General features: G+C 39.6%; 1 protein-coding gene across 1 annotated transcript; it reads left to right on the top strand.

Annotated features, from left to right (window-relative positions):
• Window positions 1-12,496: 12,496 nt before the first annotated feature.
• LOC142164259 (uncharacterized) lies at window positions 12,497-13,531 on the top strand. Its single transcript, XM_075221906.1, has 3 exons — window positions 12,497-12,695; window positions 12,840-13,100; window positions 13,206-13,531. Exons 1-3 carry the CDS (start codon window positions 12,497-12,499, stop codon window positions 13,529-13,531), a joined length of 786 nt encoding a protein of 261 aa, XP_075078007.1.
• The last annotated feature ends 3,321 nt before the right edge of the window (window positions 13,532-16,852 follow it).

Consider the following 16,852-nt stretch of genomic DNA (forward strand, 5'->3'; position numbering starts at 1 on the left):
GCATAGCAATCCACAAAAGACCCAATCTCATGCTTGGCACAATTACGATCAAAATATGGATATTTGGCAGTGGGAAGTTGTCCTTTAGACTTGCCTTGTTGAGATCATGGTAATCAACACACACTCTGGTCTTACCATCTTTCTTTGGCACAGACACAACATTGGCTAACCACATGGGATACCGCATGACCCGAATGACCTTTGCATCAAGCTGTTTTGTGACCTCCTCTTTAATCTTCATACTCATGTCAGTTTTGAATTTTCTCAACTTCTATTTGACGGGATGGAATGCCGGGTCAATGGGCAATTTGTGAACCACCAAGTCAGTGATTAGACTCGGCATGTCGTCATATGACCATGCAAAAATATCTTTATATTCAAACAGTGCTTTGATTATTTCTTCCCTGATCTGGGGTTCGAGATGGACACTTATCTTAGTTTTTCTAACATTATCTGGATCCCCTAAATTGATTGCTTTAGTATCATTCAAGTTAGGCTTGGGTTTTTCTTCAAAATGATTTAGTTCCTTACTAATCTCTTCAAAGGCCTCATCCTCATTATATTCTGATTCATCATCACACTCTATTTCTTGAATTATTATTTCAAAATTAGATTGACTTTTAAGACTGGGCCAAAGATTCCTCATGCATGTCATGTCATTGAAACCAGCATAAAAAGAACTGTACAAGGAAGAAAAGAAAAACAAAATAAAACTATCAGGAATGATGGAAAAGGAAAATTGCATTTCATTGAAAGTAAAAGATAACAGGATTTGTACATCCAAACGGACAGAAAATAAAATCTGAATTACAGCCCAGGAAAACTCCAGATAAACTGAAAGAAAATCAAAGCAAACTACCAAAACACCTTCCGGGTAGGGAGATGAGTAGCCTCCCAATTGTTAAGCTTTGCATTCGGCCCGACAAACTGCACATCCGCTTTGCTAGAACCTTCTCCAACTTCCACCATATTCACATCATCGAATAACCTCTGGAACTTTTCAATTAAATCTTCATCAATGTCGACCACAGAACTTGGAACTGTTGTCACTGGGCGTTTCCTAGCACCGGGCTTAACAAAAGACATGGAGAGATACGAGATAGGCTTTGGAAGTGCCTACGCCCTCTGTTTCAACTTTCTAGCCCTTTTCACATCTGCTACTGTGGGTTTAAATCCTAGACCGAACATACCCAAGTTTTTAGGAAGGGACACTATATGTATGATACCCTGCAAAGATGCACCCAGACCTTTACCAGGCACAAAGCCATTTTTTAGCATTTCAAAGGCCATCATGATTGATACGGAGGTTATCTTTGGAGTTAGAACACATTTCCCTTCTGGAACTTTCTCAACCGGCACTGTTTCAAACACCTGATATACTCAGGACCCTTTTTATCTTCAACCTCAATGAACGGGATAGAGGCATCACTGTGAGCACACAAATTATCTTCGCCATGCACGACGATCTCCTGCATATCCCATTCAAACTTGACCATCTGGTGCAGGGTGGACGGGACTGCTTTAGCAGTATGAATCCAAGGGCGACCTAATAGCAAATTGTAGGAGACGGCCAAGTCCAGTACCTGGAACTCTATGGTGAATTCCACCGGTCCTATTGTCAATTCAAGCACTATATCACCGACCGAGTCTTTTCCTCCACCATCAAAACCTCAGATGCATATGTTGTTTTTGTGAATCCTCTCATCATCAACTTTCAACTTGTTCAGATTAGAGAGTGTGCAGATGTTTACACTGGAACCATTGTCAACTAATACCCTGGTAACCACAGAAGCTTCACATTTTACCGTAAGAAAGAGAGCTCTATTGTGTTCAGTACCTTCCACAGGCAACTCATCATCAGAGAAGGTGACCCTGTTCACCTCAAATATTTTGTTGGAGATCTTTTCCAGATGGTTTACTGAAATTTTGTCGGGGACGTGAGCCTCGTTTAGAGTTTTCATCAGGGCACGATGATGCTCATCTGATTGGATCAACAATGACAGCAAGGAAATCTAAGTAGGCGTCTTCCTCAACTGCTCCATGATGGAATAATCTTGCACTTTTATCTTTCTCAGAAACTTTGCCGCCTCTTCTTTAGCACTGCTTTCTTCACTAGAACTGGATTATCTCTGGGTGTTTTACCTTTCCTTAACTCTTCCGAGGCAAAGCATCTCCCCTGACGAGTTAATCCATGGGCCTCATTGACTTCTTCTCTCACTTCCTTTCCTTTGTAGGTCACTATCACCCGTTCATAGTTCCACGGGATAGCCTTGTTGTTGATTATTGGCAACTGGGTTACGAGCTTGATGATGATAGGATCCGTACGGGCACCCTCTACAATTATGATAGGTTTGTTTGTCACTCCTGGCACAACCACTTTTGACCTTTCTTGTTTTGCTGCAACATCACTTGGGGACCCTTTCTTGACTACTGCAGATGGCTCACCGTTTTCCCCACTCAACTTGTTCACTGATCCTTCAATCGTGGGTTTTTTGACTGGCTTGACCTCACTGGACCGAATCATCATGACGGTCTATGAAGGCTTCTTGGGTTTCCCTCCCTTATGTACTATCTGGATCATGTTTGATTCCTAATGGGCTGGCAATGGGTTCTGGTTGATGTTGGGTGCCTCTGGAGTTTGGACTTCTATCCGATTTGTGTCAATGAGCTCTTGGATGGCATTTTTCAAGTGCCAGAACTTCTCTGTGTCATGCCCTGGAGTACCAGAATAGTATTCACAACTTACAGAGTAATCAAGATTCTTTGGAGGAGGATTTGGCAATTTTGACTCTATTGGCCTCAGCATATCCAATTGCCTCAATCTGTGGAACAAAATAGTATAGGACTCCCTGAATGGGGTGAAGGTTTTCTTCCGCTGCAACCTCTCGTTTTTAAATGTTTGATTAGGCCAAAAACCTGGGGCCGGCAGGGTTTTTGTAGGCTCGTAGGGGTGGGTAAGCATTTTGTGAAGCTGGGTAGATGTTTTGTGGTACTGGCGCACGACATTGTGCGTGGGGAGGAGGTTGAGTGTATGTTTAGACATGGTGGACAGAAAAATAAGGGTCTGGTGATGGGAAATAATGTTGGGGTGGATTATATAGGTTTGGGTATAGGTTTGATGGTGGGGTCGAGGCTGAGTATAATGGTGTGACGGGCCCCTAAGTCCAAACCATGATCCTGAATCAATTGTTGTCATATCTTCTTTCTTCTTCTTTCCGATTACTCCCCTAGTACCGTTCTAAATGGCTTGGGTAGTTACCTTAATAGCCGAGTAACTTATGATTTTGTTTGATTTAAGCCCTTTTTCTACCATGCCACCCATCTTCACTACCTCGTTGAAGGACTTTCCTAGGGCCGATGCCAAATGGACGTAGTAAGTGGGCTCCAGGGCCTGCAGAAAGTAATCCACCATTTTGCTCTCTTTCATCGGAGGGTCAACCCTTGCTGCTTGTTTTCTCCAACAAAAACCGTACTCCCTGAAACCTTCACTAGGCTTCTTCTCAATCTTAGTCAGAGACAAACGATCTGGAACAATCTCGAGGTTGTATTGGAAATGACAAGCGAATGCTTGGGCCAAATCATCCCATGTATACCATCTGTTGTGATCCTGATGAGTGTACCGCTCCAATGTCGCACTGCTCAGACTCAGGCTAAAGTATGCCATCAACAGCTCTTCTTTCCCACCGTTTCCTCTCATTTTAATGCAGAATCCCCTCAAATGGGCCACCGGGTCTCCTTGCCCGTCATATAGATCAAATTTGGGCATCTTAAATCCCACTGGCAGTTGAACATCGGGAAATAGACACAAATCTTTGGCCACGCTCACCTGGCCTCCCAATCCCTGCATTTTTCTGAATGACTGTTTCAGGCTTTTAACCTTCCTGAACATCTCCTCTTGTTATGGACTTTTAGGTGGTTTCTCAGTCTCAACAGGGAGGTTGAAACGAGGAGTGTAGGAGTAAGGCTCTAGGGCCTTGAAAGTAGGCTCCAGGGGATAGTATTGGTTATCTTGGGTTTGGCATAAAGGCTCACTGGAGGATCGGTGGAGTGTAGCGGGTGGGGTGCCACGAAAATAGGGGTGGCCGGTGGAGGAGGGTATGGAACTAGTTTGGGTGGTGGATTTGGTGGTGTTTGGGAAGTGGTGCCTTGGTAGTGGTGGTAAATGGGAAAGCTTGGAGATGAATCAATAGTGGGAGGTTCCTGGTATTGAGCCAACGGCGGGATGAAAGCAGGGTTGGCGGGGTAGGATGGTGGTGGATGCCCTTTCACCCATGCCTGGTACATCTCTGTCATCTGTTGGTTCAGCTTATACAACTCCTCTTTCAGATTAACCTCAGACTCTTCCCCTTCTCTTGACGGATCAATAACATTTGCATCTAGTTCTTGGTTAGCCATGACCAACTTGTTTTTGGACCTGGTGTTGTACGGGTGAGTTGCCAGAATGCCAAACAAACTAACCACCTGCCTGATTGATTTCAACAATAAACTTGTTAGCGATTAAATATTAACAGATAGGCAACCGCACATTGGGGATGCAATGCACCTAAGCAGTTAACCATTTCTATTATGCATTTGATCGGTTGCTTGCGTCATCACGACTTTCCCTAATTTCCATTTTGCAACTTCTTCTTTTTTTCTTGCCTTCCTTTGCTTGATTTCTCGTTGTTCTTTATTCTCTCATTGTTTTGCCATTGTTTCTTTCCCACAGTTTCTTGTTTTCTCTCTCTTTTTCTTCCTCTTCTCTTTTTTTTTGATTATGATCGAATCCTGTGGGGATTGCCTACGTATCATGACGCCGCATGAATCAGACCAAGCATAGTTCTGGAGGATAAGTGTAAAAATAAATAATAACAAACATTTTGGGGTTTTCAAATTTTCATAAAATAAAACATTTTGATTATAGTGACTCCTCATACCGAATTTAATCATAAAAACTAACAGACTCGAAAAGGGGAACTAATAGACTCCAACAGAAAGGTGAAAATACAGACTCGAAAACAGACTAACAGACTCCAACAAAAAGACAAAAATACAGATTCGAATAAAAATCATGAATAAATCAATGCCTCAACTGCTCCGGGGACCCGTGGGACATCAGTCGGTGTCGCCACGGGCCTACGCGTCAGATCCCCTTGGAGACGATATAGATCCTCCATTATCTGGCGGACAAAGATCATTACAGTGGCGAAGAACATAGATCTGGTCATGTCCTCACACTCACTGCATTTCATCGTGATAATGTCGACGATCCTCCTGATCCTTTCCCTTATGATGCCCTTTTCTTGCAACAAATGCCTAACCTGCTGGGATCTAGCCTCTAAGATCTGGGTGGTGGTATGATTCTGCTCTTACAAGTGCTATAGGTCTCCCTCTAACTGTGTCATCAAAGCGTAGCAATGTTCTCTATCGGCTTTGAAACTCTTGGCTTGTTTAGCCATTTTGCTTTCGAGGTTTCTAATCTCCTTTTCCCAACCTATGACCCATTTTTCATATCTTTATTTCATCTGTTGAACGAAAGTTGCTCGTCCCTCTACGTTCTTCGCTAATTCTGCCCCAGCTCTCGCCAGATTACCCTCGAATTTTCCAGATCATCCTCACACTCAGCTATTTTCCTCTTGAGTCCCCTTATGAGTCTTTCATCCTTTTGGTTCCTTTCTTGATTCTTGTCAGCTATTTTCATTTTTTGAATCTGTGTAGGGCCTGGTTTTCTTGAGCCAATTTCTTCTTTTCCCCTTCATCAGTAGCGGCCAGTACACTTTTGTCAAATTTAAGATCCTGGATCTGTCCCTCCAATTTGCTTATGATGGCTCTGTAGTTTGCTTCCTTTGCCAACCAATCTCATTGCTCATGTGCTCCATCAATGAATTGTTGTACATGGGGACTTTTTGCAGGCCGTTCGGGCTCTAGATGGGTTTGGGACCTTTTACCGTACCAAGCTATGTAACTAGGATCCAACTCGCCTCTGGATAGATCTCGTACCTGAGTCTTTGGCTCTAAGAACCTACATTGATGCCAAATTCGACGCACCCTTTCTTCTGGGAAAGCAGCTTTTGGTTCCAATTCAATGACCTGCCGACTCAAATTCTCATCATGTGGGATGATCTGGTACCTGCCTAACTGAGGTAGAACTCTGTGTGGGGCATAAGGTTGAATGCTCCGGAGGCCCATCAATAGAAGAAAACACACCTCGGCTGACATATAAATGACTTCACCGACCGAGAGCCACCCGAATGTCCATTAAATCTTGTTTGCAGTCAGATAGCTCAAGTGTGCATACCATGCTTCCATACCATACGGAAACTCATAGCCTTCCACCCATTTTTCATGTTTTTCAATGCATTCAAGACCAGTCATGCCACAGTTCATGTACCCCGAATGGTAGCAAAGGTGTTCCTCCATCCAGAGTTGTAAGAGCATATTGCATCCTTCAAAAAACTTTCCCCCTTCTCGGCAGACGATTAGAGCTCGGTAAATCTCCGCCAAGATCATCGGTACAATGGTGTCATTTGCCTTTTTAGTCATGAAGTCGGCTATCCCCACAAGCCCCGACTCTATATTTCCATATTTTCTAGGACAAATCAAGACACCCAGAAATGCTACTATAAAAGTCAATCCTCGCCGCGTTTCCCACTTATCTTTGTTTCCTGAGTGTATAAGACCGGTATCTGGCATCTCAAAACCGTGGGGATTCCTGTCACGTCGTTACAAGAAATAGAATGTGCAGAATCCCTTGGCCAGATTCCCATCTTACACTTCCCGACTGATGCTTAGCAGGTCCAGAAACTTATGAGGAGTCACTGTCCTAGGTGCCACCGGGTATTGATTTCTTAGATTCCCATTGAAGCCAGCGTAGCCCGCTATTTTCTCAAGCGTAGGAGTTAGCTCAAAGTCAGCAAAATGGAACACATTATATGCCCAGAAGGATATTAAAGCCTCAATTATATCCTTCTTTGACTTAATCTTCAGAAGCCCAACAAGACCACCCAAAGCTTTTATCATAATTTTTCTGCTGACTTCTCTCAAATCATGCCACCACATATGTAGTTCTAACGGGATCTCCTCGCGGACTATAAAGGGTTCATTTTCAATTGTGCTCATCCTGTACATTTATTTAAGGTGATTGATTAAAGACTGTGATGTGCTTTGACTGAAGAGAAAAACACTTTTTCACAAAATTTAAAACAAAACATTCTTGCGAATACAGCCCTTCAACACCTCAAGATAATGATAAAAAAACAATTTTAGGGTTGTTTTTGTTAATCGACCAAAATTTTGAAAAAGGACCTTAAGTGGCTATTCTTGCAAAAACAACCTTCCGACGCCTTTTGGGGCATTTTTGGCTATTTTGGACGAGAATGGCGCCACCTAATTTACTTATGACAAAACAGTGACACTTCACATTTTTTTGGGTTATTTTTTGCAAAAGTAGTTGGACCCGATGAGGGTTGCTTACGTATCCCACATCCGGTGAGAATCAAACTTGCGTAGTTCGGCCAATTTTGACGCAACAAAAAACACAAACTTTTGAAACAGCTTTTCTTTTCAGAAAATTTTGGCAGAGTTTTGGGGTATTTTGGGCACCAGGTTTTCCATAGGCGGGTAATTTCCTCTCTCTCACCTCAATTTGGTTTTTCTCAATTTTTCCTTTATTCTAGAAGCCGGTCAACATGCATTCCGAATCAAAATAAATGCGCAAGTAGCAAGCAAAATACATCAGGATGGTCTTTTGATTTCAGGTGCACCTGTCCTAGATGGACCCAACCCCTGTGTTGAGTCCCCAAAGTCAAAATGTACATGATACAAATAAGCGTTCCTACTAGGGATCTGGCATGAGGCTACATTATACTAGGTTTAAAACTTGGGTTTATTTGTTCTAGACCTGGCTTACCCGAGCGGACAGCTCGAGTCGAGGGGGGGCAGTGTATCGGGAATACAGAAGCGCACCGGCTTTGCAACTTGTCCGAACCTCGTTCTAAAATTGGGGTATGACTCTAACAGAAAAGAAGTCACACGAAGTGCACACTTCCCAAATGATTTAGAAGACTTAGAGAGAAGAGGGTTTCGTAACAATTTATATACAGTTCAACAATATCAAAGCGGTAAAAAGCAACATTTAGCAAGCTCAAACACGTAAACATCAGATAATAAATAAAGCCAACTATAACAGATATTCTAAGCTCGAATTCTGAACCCTGAACCAGAGACTCTGGGTTCGATCCCCAGCAGAGCCAAAGCTATCACACCTCCTTTTTACTACCCTCGAAAGGGTATAAGGGAGTTTTTTTCAATTTAAATGACAATCGAAACGGGATTATTTATTAGATCAGAGTCGCCACTTGATATGATTTAAGGTGTCCCAAGTCACCGGTTTAAATTCCGAATCGAGGAAAGTTTGACTCTATATTATTGTCTGCGAACCAGAAATTCTGAATAAGGAATTCTGCTAACCTGAGGGAAGGTGTTAGGTACCCCCCGGATTCCGTGGTTCTAGCACGGTTGCTTTAAACTATTATAATTGGCATATTATCTGATTTTAACACATGTTTTAACCTAAGGTACTTTTTAACTCATTAACCGCTTTTAATTAATTTTAGGAAAATTTAACGTTATCTAAAGCACGTCTTGAACCACGCCACATGAAATGCACCTGCGTCCACGACACATTTTATTTAACATTGTTGGGAATTGGAGTTGGGTCACATGAAATACACACCCTAGTTTAAGGAAATTAATTTAAATTACGAGCCTAAAGCAACTGCGCACTTTCAAGTTTGCGAAGGGCCATGGAAAATTCAACTAGTGGCACACCTCAATTTCTAAAGAGTCAAAATTAATTAAGTGAGGGCCATGGGTTTTGAGATTTTATTTGGCATGGCACGCCTCGAATTATTCTATTAAAAAGGTTTCTAAATCTAATTTTGAGGGCCATAAATTATATGTTCGACTAACATGGCACGCCTCAAGCTAATTAAAGGGCCTAGTTGATTAATTAAAAGGCTAAGGGGATTTCTAAGCTCAATTGATAATCAACGGATTTGCACTTGTAAAACTACTCCAATTACTTCGGAGATAGTCTGGGCTAGTAATAGTCCTAAATTGAGATGACTGTATCGAAAAGAAAACAGGCCCACCATGACAAAGCATACAATTCCACAATTCGCAAGGGCCTTCAGGCTTGGGCCCAAAATGAGCCCAAATTTAGTGAAATAATGAACCAGCAACATGGACTCAAGATCGAGTCTCTGTGGGGGAAAAACAACTTGGGCACCAAAAGCCTTAGGCTCTAAATGTCACTTTTAGGGTCCAAACTCGAACAGATTTACATGGTTTCGATATGGTAAGCAAGGTGCACATTAGCTAACTGAAGTAACAAAAAATGCAGCAAATTTAAACACCATTCATTTAAACACTAGATCGCTATTATGATTCCCATACATAGCTATTTTTCAACAGGTATTCTAAACATCAAGTGTTCATGCTTAACTTCAGTTCTAGGCTAACTCACAGGTAAGCATATGAAATTTAATCTAAACTAAACCCTTTTCAATACCAACAGTACAGAACCCCAGGAGATTAACATATCATTCACTTGAATCCAGACCTCAACTCAAACTCTTATCAAGTCAATAAACAGCATTGATTCACTTTACAACATTTCAATGATATGAGCAAAACTAGATTAACATACATAGCATTGGATTTACTACAGATTGCTAAGGAAATAGAAGGAACAGAAGAAATAAATCCAAACACAACTTGTATTCAAATCAGATTTCCACTCAAAATATATGTTCACAATCACTTGTTGTCCATGGTTTGGAAAAATACCTGGAATGCAATAAGAAAACAAAGAGAAATGAGGAATTAGCAGTAGCAGCAACACAACAATGTAACAGTGCCAAAATCAGCAGCTCAAACCAAAACTTTTAACCCCAAACTCAAAACATTTTTCACCCAGCAACACCAAACAAAACCCAGCTTCTTCAAACCAGTAGAGAACTCAAATGAACAACCAGACTTTGGAGTCTCAAAAACACATTAATTAACTATGAAGTTTCAAGGCAGAATTGAACCAATTTTCAACAAAGAAATGCAGGGGTTTCAGTGTTATTTCAAAGTTTCTAAAGCTTAGCCGTTTTCAGTTTTTCACTCATTTTCCGTCTCCCCATTCTTACTTGAGAGTGAAGAAACAATGCCTTTATAGGGAGCTTTAGGGCAGCAGAAATGGGTTAAGTTATTTGCTCTTTAATCCTTTTTCAATTTTTATTTTTGCTCCTATGTCCTTAGTTTTAAAATCTGTTTTGAAAACAGCCCCAAACCCACCTTCCTAGAAGTTTTTCCAGTCAGTTATACGAGATTCCTCAACCTAAAATTCCTAAATTAACCCTTAAACCCCTGTTATTTACCCTTGGAAACAAATGGGTCAAATTGACCCAAGGTTCAGCCTACCACGTGGGTCAATTCTGACCCAAGAACTTAAACAAGCCTCTTGAAGTGGGGTCTAAGATGGCCTCAAAGCCCAACAACAAAAATGATCCAAACCAAATCAGTAATTCATGACAAGCAGAAGAAAACAAACACTTAAATGATTTTAAAACTAAAAATCTAACTACACTACTGATTAATAACACAAATAAGCATGGAATTGACTAGGTTACTAAATCGAAACGACCTAATTAAATTGACTATAAGACTAAAACAAGAAAATCAAAATCAGGATCTCAACGACATGAATAAAAACTAAACAGACCACTGAGCAAACATACAAGAATCAGAGAAAAGCTTTAAAAATGCGAAAAGAAAAGCAAATGGAACAAACGAACACAAATCAATCTAGAAGGGAAGACCTAGGTTCAAAACCTTGGTCGAATTTCAGTCAAATTAAAAACTAACTAAAGAAAGGGAGAAGAAAAGAAGAGGAATAAGAGGTGAAATAACACAAAATGGACAGAAAAAATGAAGAAAACTCACCGACTAAACTCGAAATCGATACTGACACTCCGATTTAACCCAACATAATATTATTTGCTTGTTCTTTGTCAAGAACAAACGAACATCATTGTTTTGTGATAAATCAGCCTTGAACACTTAGGAAACTCGGGGATTAGACCTTGCATGACACCAATTCGAGGGTAGGCGTTTTGGGCTTTTAGGGGTTCGAACTCAGATTCTGGACTTGAAGGGTTCTGGAAAGATTCGAGGGAAATTAGTTAGGGATTGGGAGAGGGGATGCTGTAAGGGTCTTGTAGTGTTGATTTGGGACAAATTAAAGGTGGCGCCGCCACCGGAAACGTTGGAGATTTAGGGGGCGACGCTAGGGTTAGAGGTGATCTCTGAAGAGGAAGATGAGAAGTGAGGGAGATGAAACGGGGGGTAAGGCTTTGGGACAGTTTTATACTGTCACATGGATCAGTTCTTGTCCGTTTGATTAAGCAAGATCAACGGCTCCGATTGAGGATTGGAAACGGGGTCATTTAGTTATTTGTGGGGCAGACCGGGTTAAGGGACACGGGTTTGGGCCTATTTTTGAACGGGCACTGGCAAAATTTGTTTGGGCCTAGGGAATTTAGTGAATTTGGCCCAAAAATCAGACTTCTTCCATTTCTTTCCCTTTTCTTTTCATTTCAAAATTCTTTTTCTTTTCAAATAAAAAATAAAATCCTAAATTAATTTCTAAACCAAATTATCCTACCAAATTAGATTAATTACTCAAAATGATATTTACAACAACTAATTAATTACAAAATTAAACTACAAAATTCAAAGCTAAAAATAAATGCAAAAATGAGTTATTTTTGTGATTTTTCTATTTTTGTCAAACATATTAATTTACTAATTAATCTAAAATGTAAAATTAAGTCCTAAATGCAAATGCAATGTATTTTTGTATTTTTCATGAATTAAATAAAATTAAACATGCACACAAAAAATGCAAATAACTAGAAAAATTCTACAATAATTCCTAAAATAGCAAATAATTAAAAGAAAAATCTAATTTTTGGAATTCTATAGGAGTAATTCATGTGGGGCAAAAATCACGTGCTCACACCATAGATGAAGAAAAAACTTCATTTATTACAGACAGGGGGACTTACTGTTACAAAGTAATGCTATTTGGTCTCAAGAACGCTGGAGCCACATATCAAAGGTTGGTGACCAAAATGTTTCAAGAACATTTAGGGAAAACCATGGAAGTCTATATAGATGATATGCTGGTCAAGTCACAACAAGAAGGGGATCATATCCAACACTTGTCTGATATATTTCAGATTCTTCGTAAATTTAACATGAACTTAAACCCTGAGAAATGTGCATTTGGAGTTTCGTCAGGTAAGTTCTTGCGATTTCTTGTTTCTAACCGTGGTATTGAAGTAAATCCTGTGCAGATTAAAGCTATTGAGGAAATCCCAGATACACTGACAAGTAAAAAAGAAGTACAGAGACTGACAGGGAGAATAGTAGCTTTGGGAAGATTTATTTCAAAATCATCAGAAAAATGCTTCAGGTTCTTTTCAGCCCTAAAAAGCAGGATCAATTGGAATGGTATGAAGAATGTCAACAGGCGCTTAAAAATTTGAAAGTATATTTGTCAAATCCATCGTTTCTTGCGAAAGAAAAAGATAGGGAGAAACTACTCATCTACCTTGTTGTTTCAGAATTAGCGGTAAGTGTTGTGTTAGTTCGAGAAGACCAAGGTAAACAATCTCCAATTTATTATGTTAGCAAGTGATTATTAGATGCTGAAACTCGTTATCCTCATCTAGAAAAACTTGCACTAGCATTAATCATGGCATCTAGTAAGTTAAGACCTTATTTTCAATGTCATCTCATCTCTGTAGTAACTGTCTATCCCTTGCATAATATATTGCATAAACAAGAGTTATCAGGTAGATTATCTAAGTGGTCCATAGAACTAAGTGAATATGGCATTACATATCAACCTAGAACTGCAATAAAGTCACAGGTTTTAGCAGATTTCATGGTCGATTTTAGTCAAGAGATACAACTAGAAGCAGAAAAAGAATTGCAGGTATTTAACAGGTCTAATCCAAAAACTTGGACCTTATTCACTGATGGTTCATCGAATGTCAAAGGGGCAGGTTTAGGTATTATTTTGGTACCACCCACGGGAGAAACAATACGACAAGCCATAAAATGTCACCCTATAACTAACAATGAGGCAGAATATGAAGTTGTGATTGCAGGTTTAGAACTGGCACTAGAGCTTGGTATAGAACAAGTTGTAATCAAAAGCGATTCACAGCTCGTAGTTAACCAAATGCTGGGGACTTATAAAGCCAGAGAGGCAAGAATGCAGCAATACCTGGAAAAGGCACGTGATTTGGTCAGGCAGTTCCAAACTTGGAAAGTCGTGCAGATACCAAGAGAGGAAAATGCAGAGGCTGACGTCGTAGCTAATCTTGCATCTGCTGCAGAAGTAACGAATGACGAAAATGCTTTTGTGATTCATTTATTTCATTCTGTACTTGATCAAGACAAAAACGAGGTAAATTTCAATAACCTAATTTAGGATTGGAGGAACGAGATTGTCAATTTTTTGCAGTATGGAATTTTACCTGAAGATAAGAAAAAGGCTCAAGCACTTCGCAAAAAAGCTGCTCGATACTGTTTAAAGCAAGGCAATCTTTATCGTAAAATGTTCAGTGGTCCTCTAGCAAGATGCCTCGGACCTTCTCAAACAGAGTATGTGATAAGAGAAATACATGAGGGACATTGTGGAAATCACGCAGGGGGAAGATCTTTAGTAAAAATAGAAGAAGACGCAGAAAATTTTGTAGCTAAATGTGACAAGTGCCAAAGATATGGTAACAACATGCATCGACCTGCTGAATTATTACATCCGATTATTGTACTGTGGCCTTTTATGAAATGGGGGATGGATATTGTGGGTCCACTATCCCAAGCCAAAGGCAAGGTAAAATTTCTATTAGTACTCACTGATTACTTTACTAAGTGGGTAGAAGCATGAGCTTTTAAACAGGTACGAGAAAAAGAGGTCAGAGATTTCATTTGGCGAAACATTATATGCTGATTCGATGTACCAAAGGAAATTGTATGTGATAACGGCCTACAAATATATAGGCACGCAAATCACATAATTTTTTTAGAGTTGGCTAATTAAAAGGATTACTTCAACGCCTTACCATCCGATGGGTAATGGACAAGCTGAATCAACAAATAAAGTCATTATCAACAACTTGAAGAAAATGTTGGAGGAATCTAAAGGCAATTGGCCAGAGGTGTTACCTGGAGTCTTGTGGGCTTATCAAACAACCGCAAAAACAAGTACGGGGGAAACACCATTCTCACTTGTATACCGAGCTAAAGCCTTAATTTCAGTCGAGATAGGGGAACCAAGCACGAGATATACACAAGCAACTAAGGAATCAAATGGAGAAGAGATGCGAGTAAACTTGTATTTACTTGAAGAAAGGAGGAAAGCTGCATTAATAAGGATGGCAGTGCAAAAATAAGTTATGGAACGATACTATAACGGAAAGCTCGTCTCAGATACTTCAAGATTGGGGACTTCATACTCAAGAAAGTTTTCCAATCAACGAGGGAAGCTAATGCAGGAAAGTTAAGTCCAACTTGGGAAAGACCTTATAAGATTCATGGTATCGCAGGAGAAAGTAACATACGAACTGGAAACAATGGGTGGCAAGATTCTACCTTCAAATTGGAATGTTGTTCATCTGAAGAGATACTATTTCTAAGGAAAAGAAATACCCACGGGCAGGTACCCTCATTAATAACTTTTATTTTTGAATTGTTAAAATTTTACTAACGATTTTAGATGATAGGCAAAAAGCTAGCCCGCACTAAATGATGAATTACGACCTAAAAAGACACGTGGAAAGAACATAATTTCCGGTCTAGAGTTACAACTATTCTGATAGAAATTTAAATGGGTTAAGCAGTCTTCATCTAAAATCATACCTCCGAGTCCAGTATGTTTTTCCTTTTCAGGAAAAGGACCACATGGAAGGAATAATCAAGTGCTCGAGATTTCATACTTCAAAGCTCAAACACTTGGGGGACTATATAATATACATATGATATATGTATAAAGAAGGCAAAGAAGACTGAAAACAATTAAAGTTCAAGTCAAGCCCAAAAGTCTACTCATCAAATGTATCAAGTTCAGAGTAAAGTCACGAGCCAATAACACAAGCCAATCAAAAACCCTTCATATAGATTTCAAAATCTTATGACGTCTAGGTTAAAGGCAGTATTTAGCCATGGGTTATAAAAAAACCCTTGGATTTTCTTTCCTTTTTTGCAAATCTGTTGTAAAGAAAACAGTTACGAAAAAGTTATAGAAGATATTTAAATACATGTAAGATGTTACTTAAACTTGACAAAGTTCAAATAAAAACTTTATCAAAGTTATTTCAAAAAACATGTGTGTTCCTATTTCTTTTTTCGTATATTTACACCGTTATGAAGTTGAGACGTCTTCTTCATTAAGTGTCATCTATAAAAGGGTCCTCTTTCATAATTTCATGTCTGATTCAAAGATACATAAAGTTAGTAAAGCATTTTATAAAAAAATGCAAAAAGGGTAAGACGAAAACCCATGAATTAAAAAGCAAGACCTTGAATTTATATAATGAATTAAGGCAAAAAGAGTAAAACAGAAACTTAAGATAATTAAATTGAAACAAAAGCTTTATAATATTAAGACTAAGTCATCAACTGATTGTCATATTTTTACAAAATGCCCCGAAAAGGTCTGAGGACTTGTCATTTCCAAATACTGAACCCCCAAATGGGATCAGGGGTAAAACCACATTCCACCAAGAAAAAAAAGAAAGAAAACTTCATAAACTTTCACCGGGGAGCAGAAGAAGAGTCTAAAGCAACATCATCAACAGGCTCGATTTGATTTGAAGGAGCTGGGACATCCACTGTGCCTACATTAGCTTCAATATACTCAGGAGTATCAGCCATAGGAGAAGAAAAACTTTGGTCTTGCTAAGTTCTCTCAATGGTTTCCTTTATCTTAGCCAACTCAGCATCCAAATTAAAACCTTCTTGGCTCGCCTCCACTAAGGTATCATGGCGTGTATTTAAGATAGCCCAACTCACTTCAATAGCAGTTTTGTCCTCGAGAGCTTCATAATCCTTCTCCCATTGGTCAATCTCATTTTGAGTTCTTCCTTCTCGGCCAAAGAAGCATCATAAGAGGATTGCAAAGGGGCAAGTGAACTTTCCAAAAATCTTACCTTATCATAAGATACACGAAGATCCTCTTGGGTCTGGGTCTGGGTCTGAACAAGTTCACCTGCACAAACATATTTTTTGTTTAGCAAATCCCTCAATCCTTTGGAGAGTTGTTCGAAAAAAGATGTCTCAAAGAGGTATCCTTGCCAGCCTGATTAGAAGAAGCCTTCTCAATTGCTAGCTCTGATGCCATGACTCTTAACTACTGCTCTAAGGTACACTTGCTTTCTTCTAGAACTTCCATCTCAAGTTGTAGACTTTCGTATTGCTCTTTCCAATTGACTACTTCAATTTGATAATCAAGCAGTAACTGCTCTGTATGAGAAACTCTCTTTATAATCTCTGTGCCAATAAGATTGAATAAAAAAGAAGAAAGGGGTAAGAACCTTAATATAAAGAGAAGAGAATGGAATAAAGTGTAAACATGAGCAAATAGCTTCAGTGATGATTGCACTATATCATTCATCCAAGACAAAGAGCTGTGACTCTTAAGCTTGGACTTTTCGACTGGATAGATCAAAGGTTTCAACCATACTTCAGCCCGACCTGACTTTTTCAAAAGATTACCATCGGCAGGGACCTCAATGGTAATCTGCTTCATCGC

The sequence above is a fragment of the Nicotiana tabacum genome, chromosome 1, assembly GCF_000715075.1.
Source record: "Nicotiana tabacum cultivar K326 chromosome 1, ASM71507v2, whole genome shotgun sequence".
Classification (NCBI taxonomy): domain Eukaryota; kingdom Viridiplantae; phylum Streptophyta; class Magnoliopsida; order Solanales; family Solanaceae; genus Nicotiana; species Nicotiana tabacum.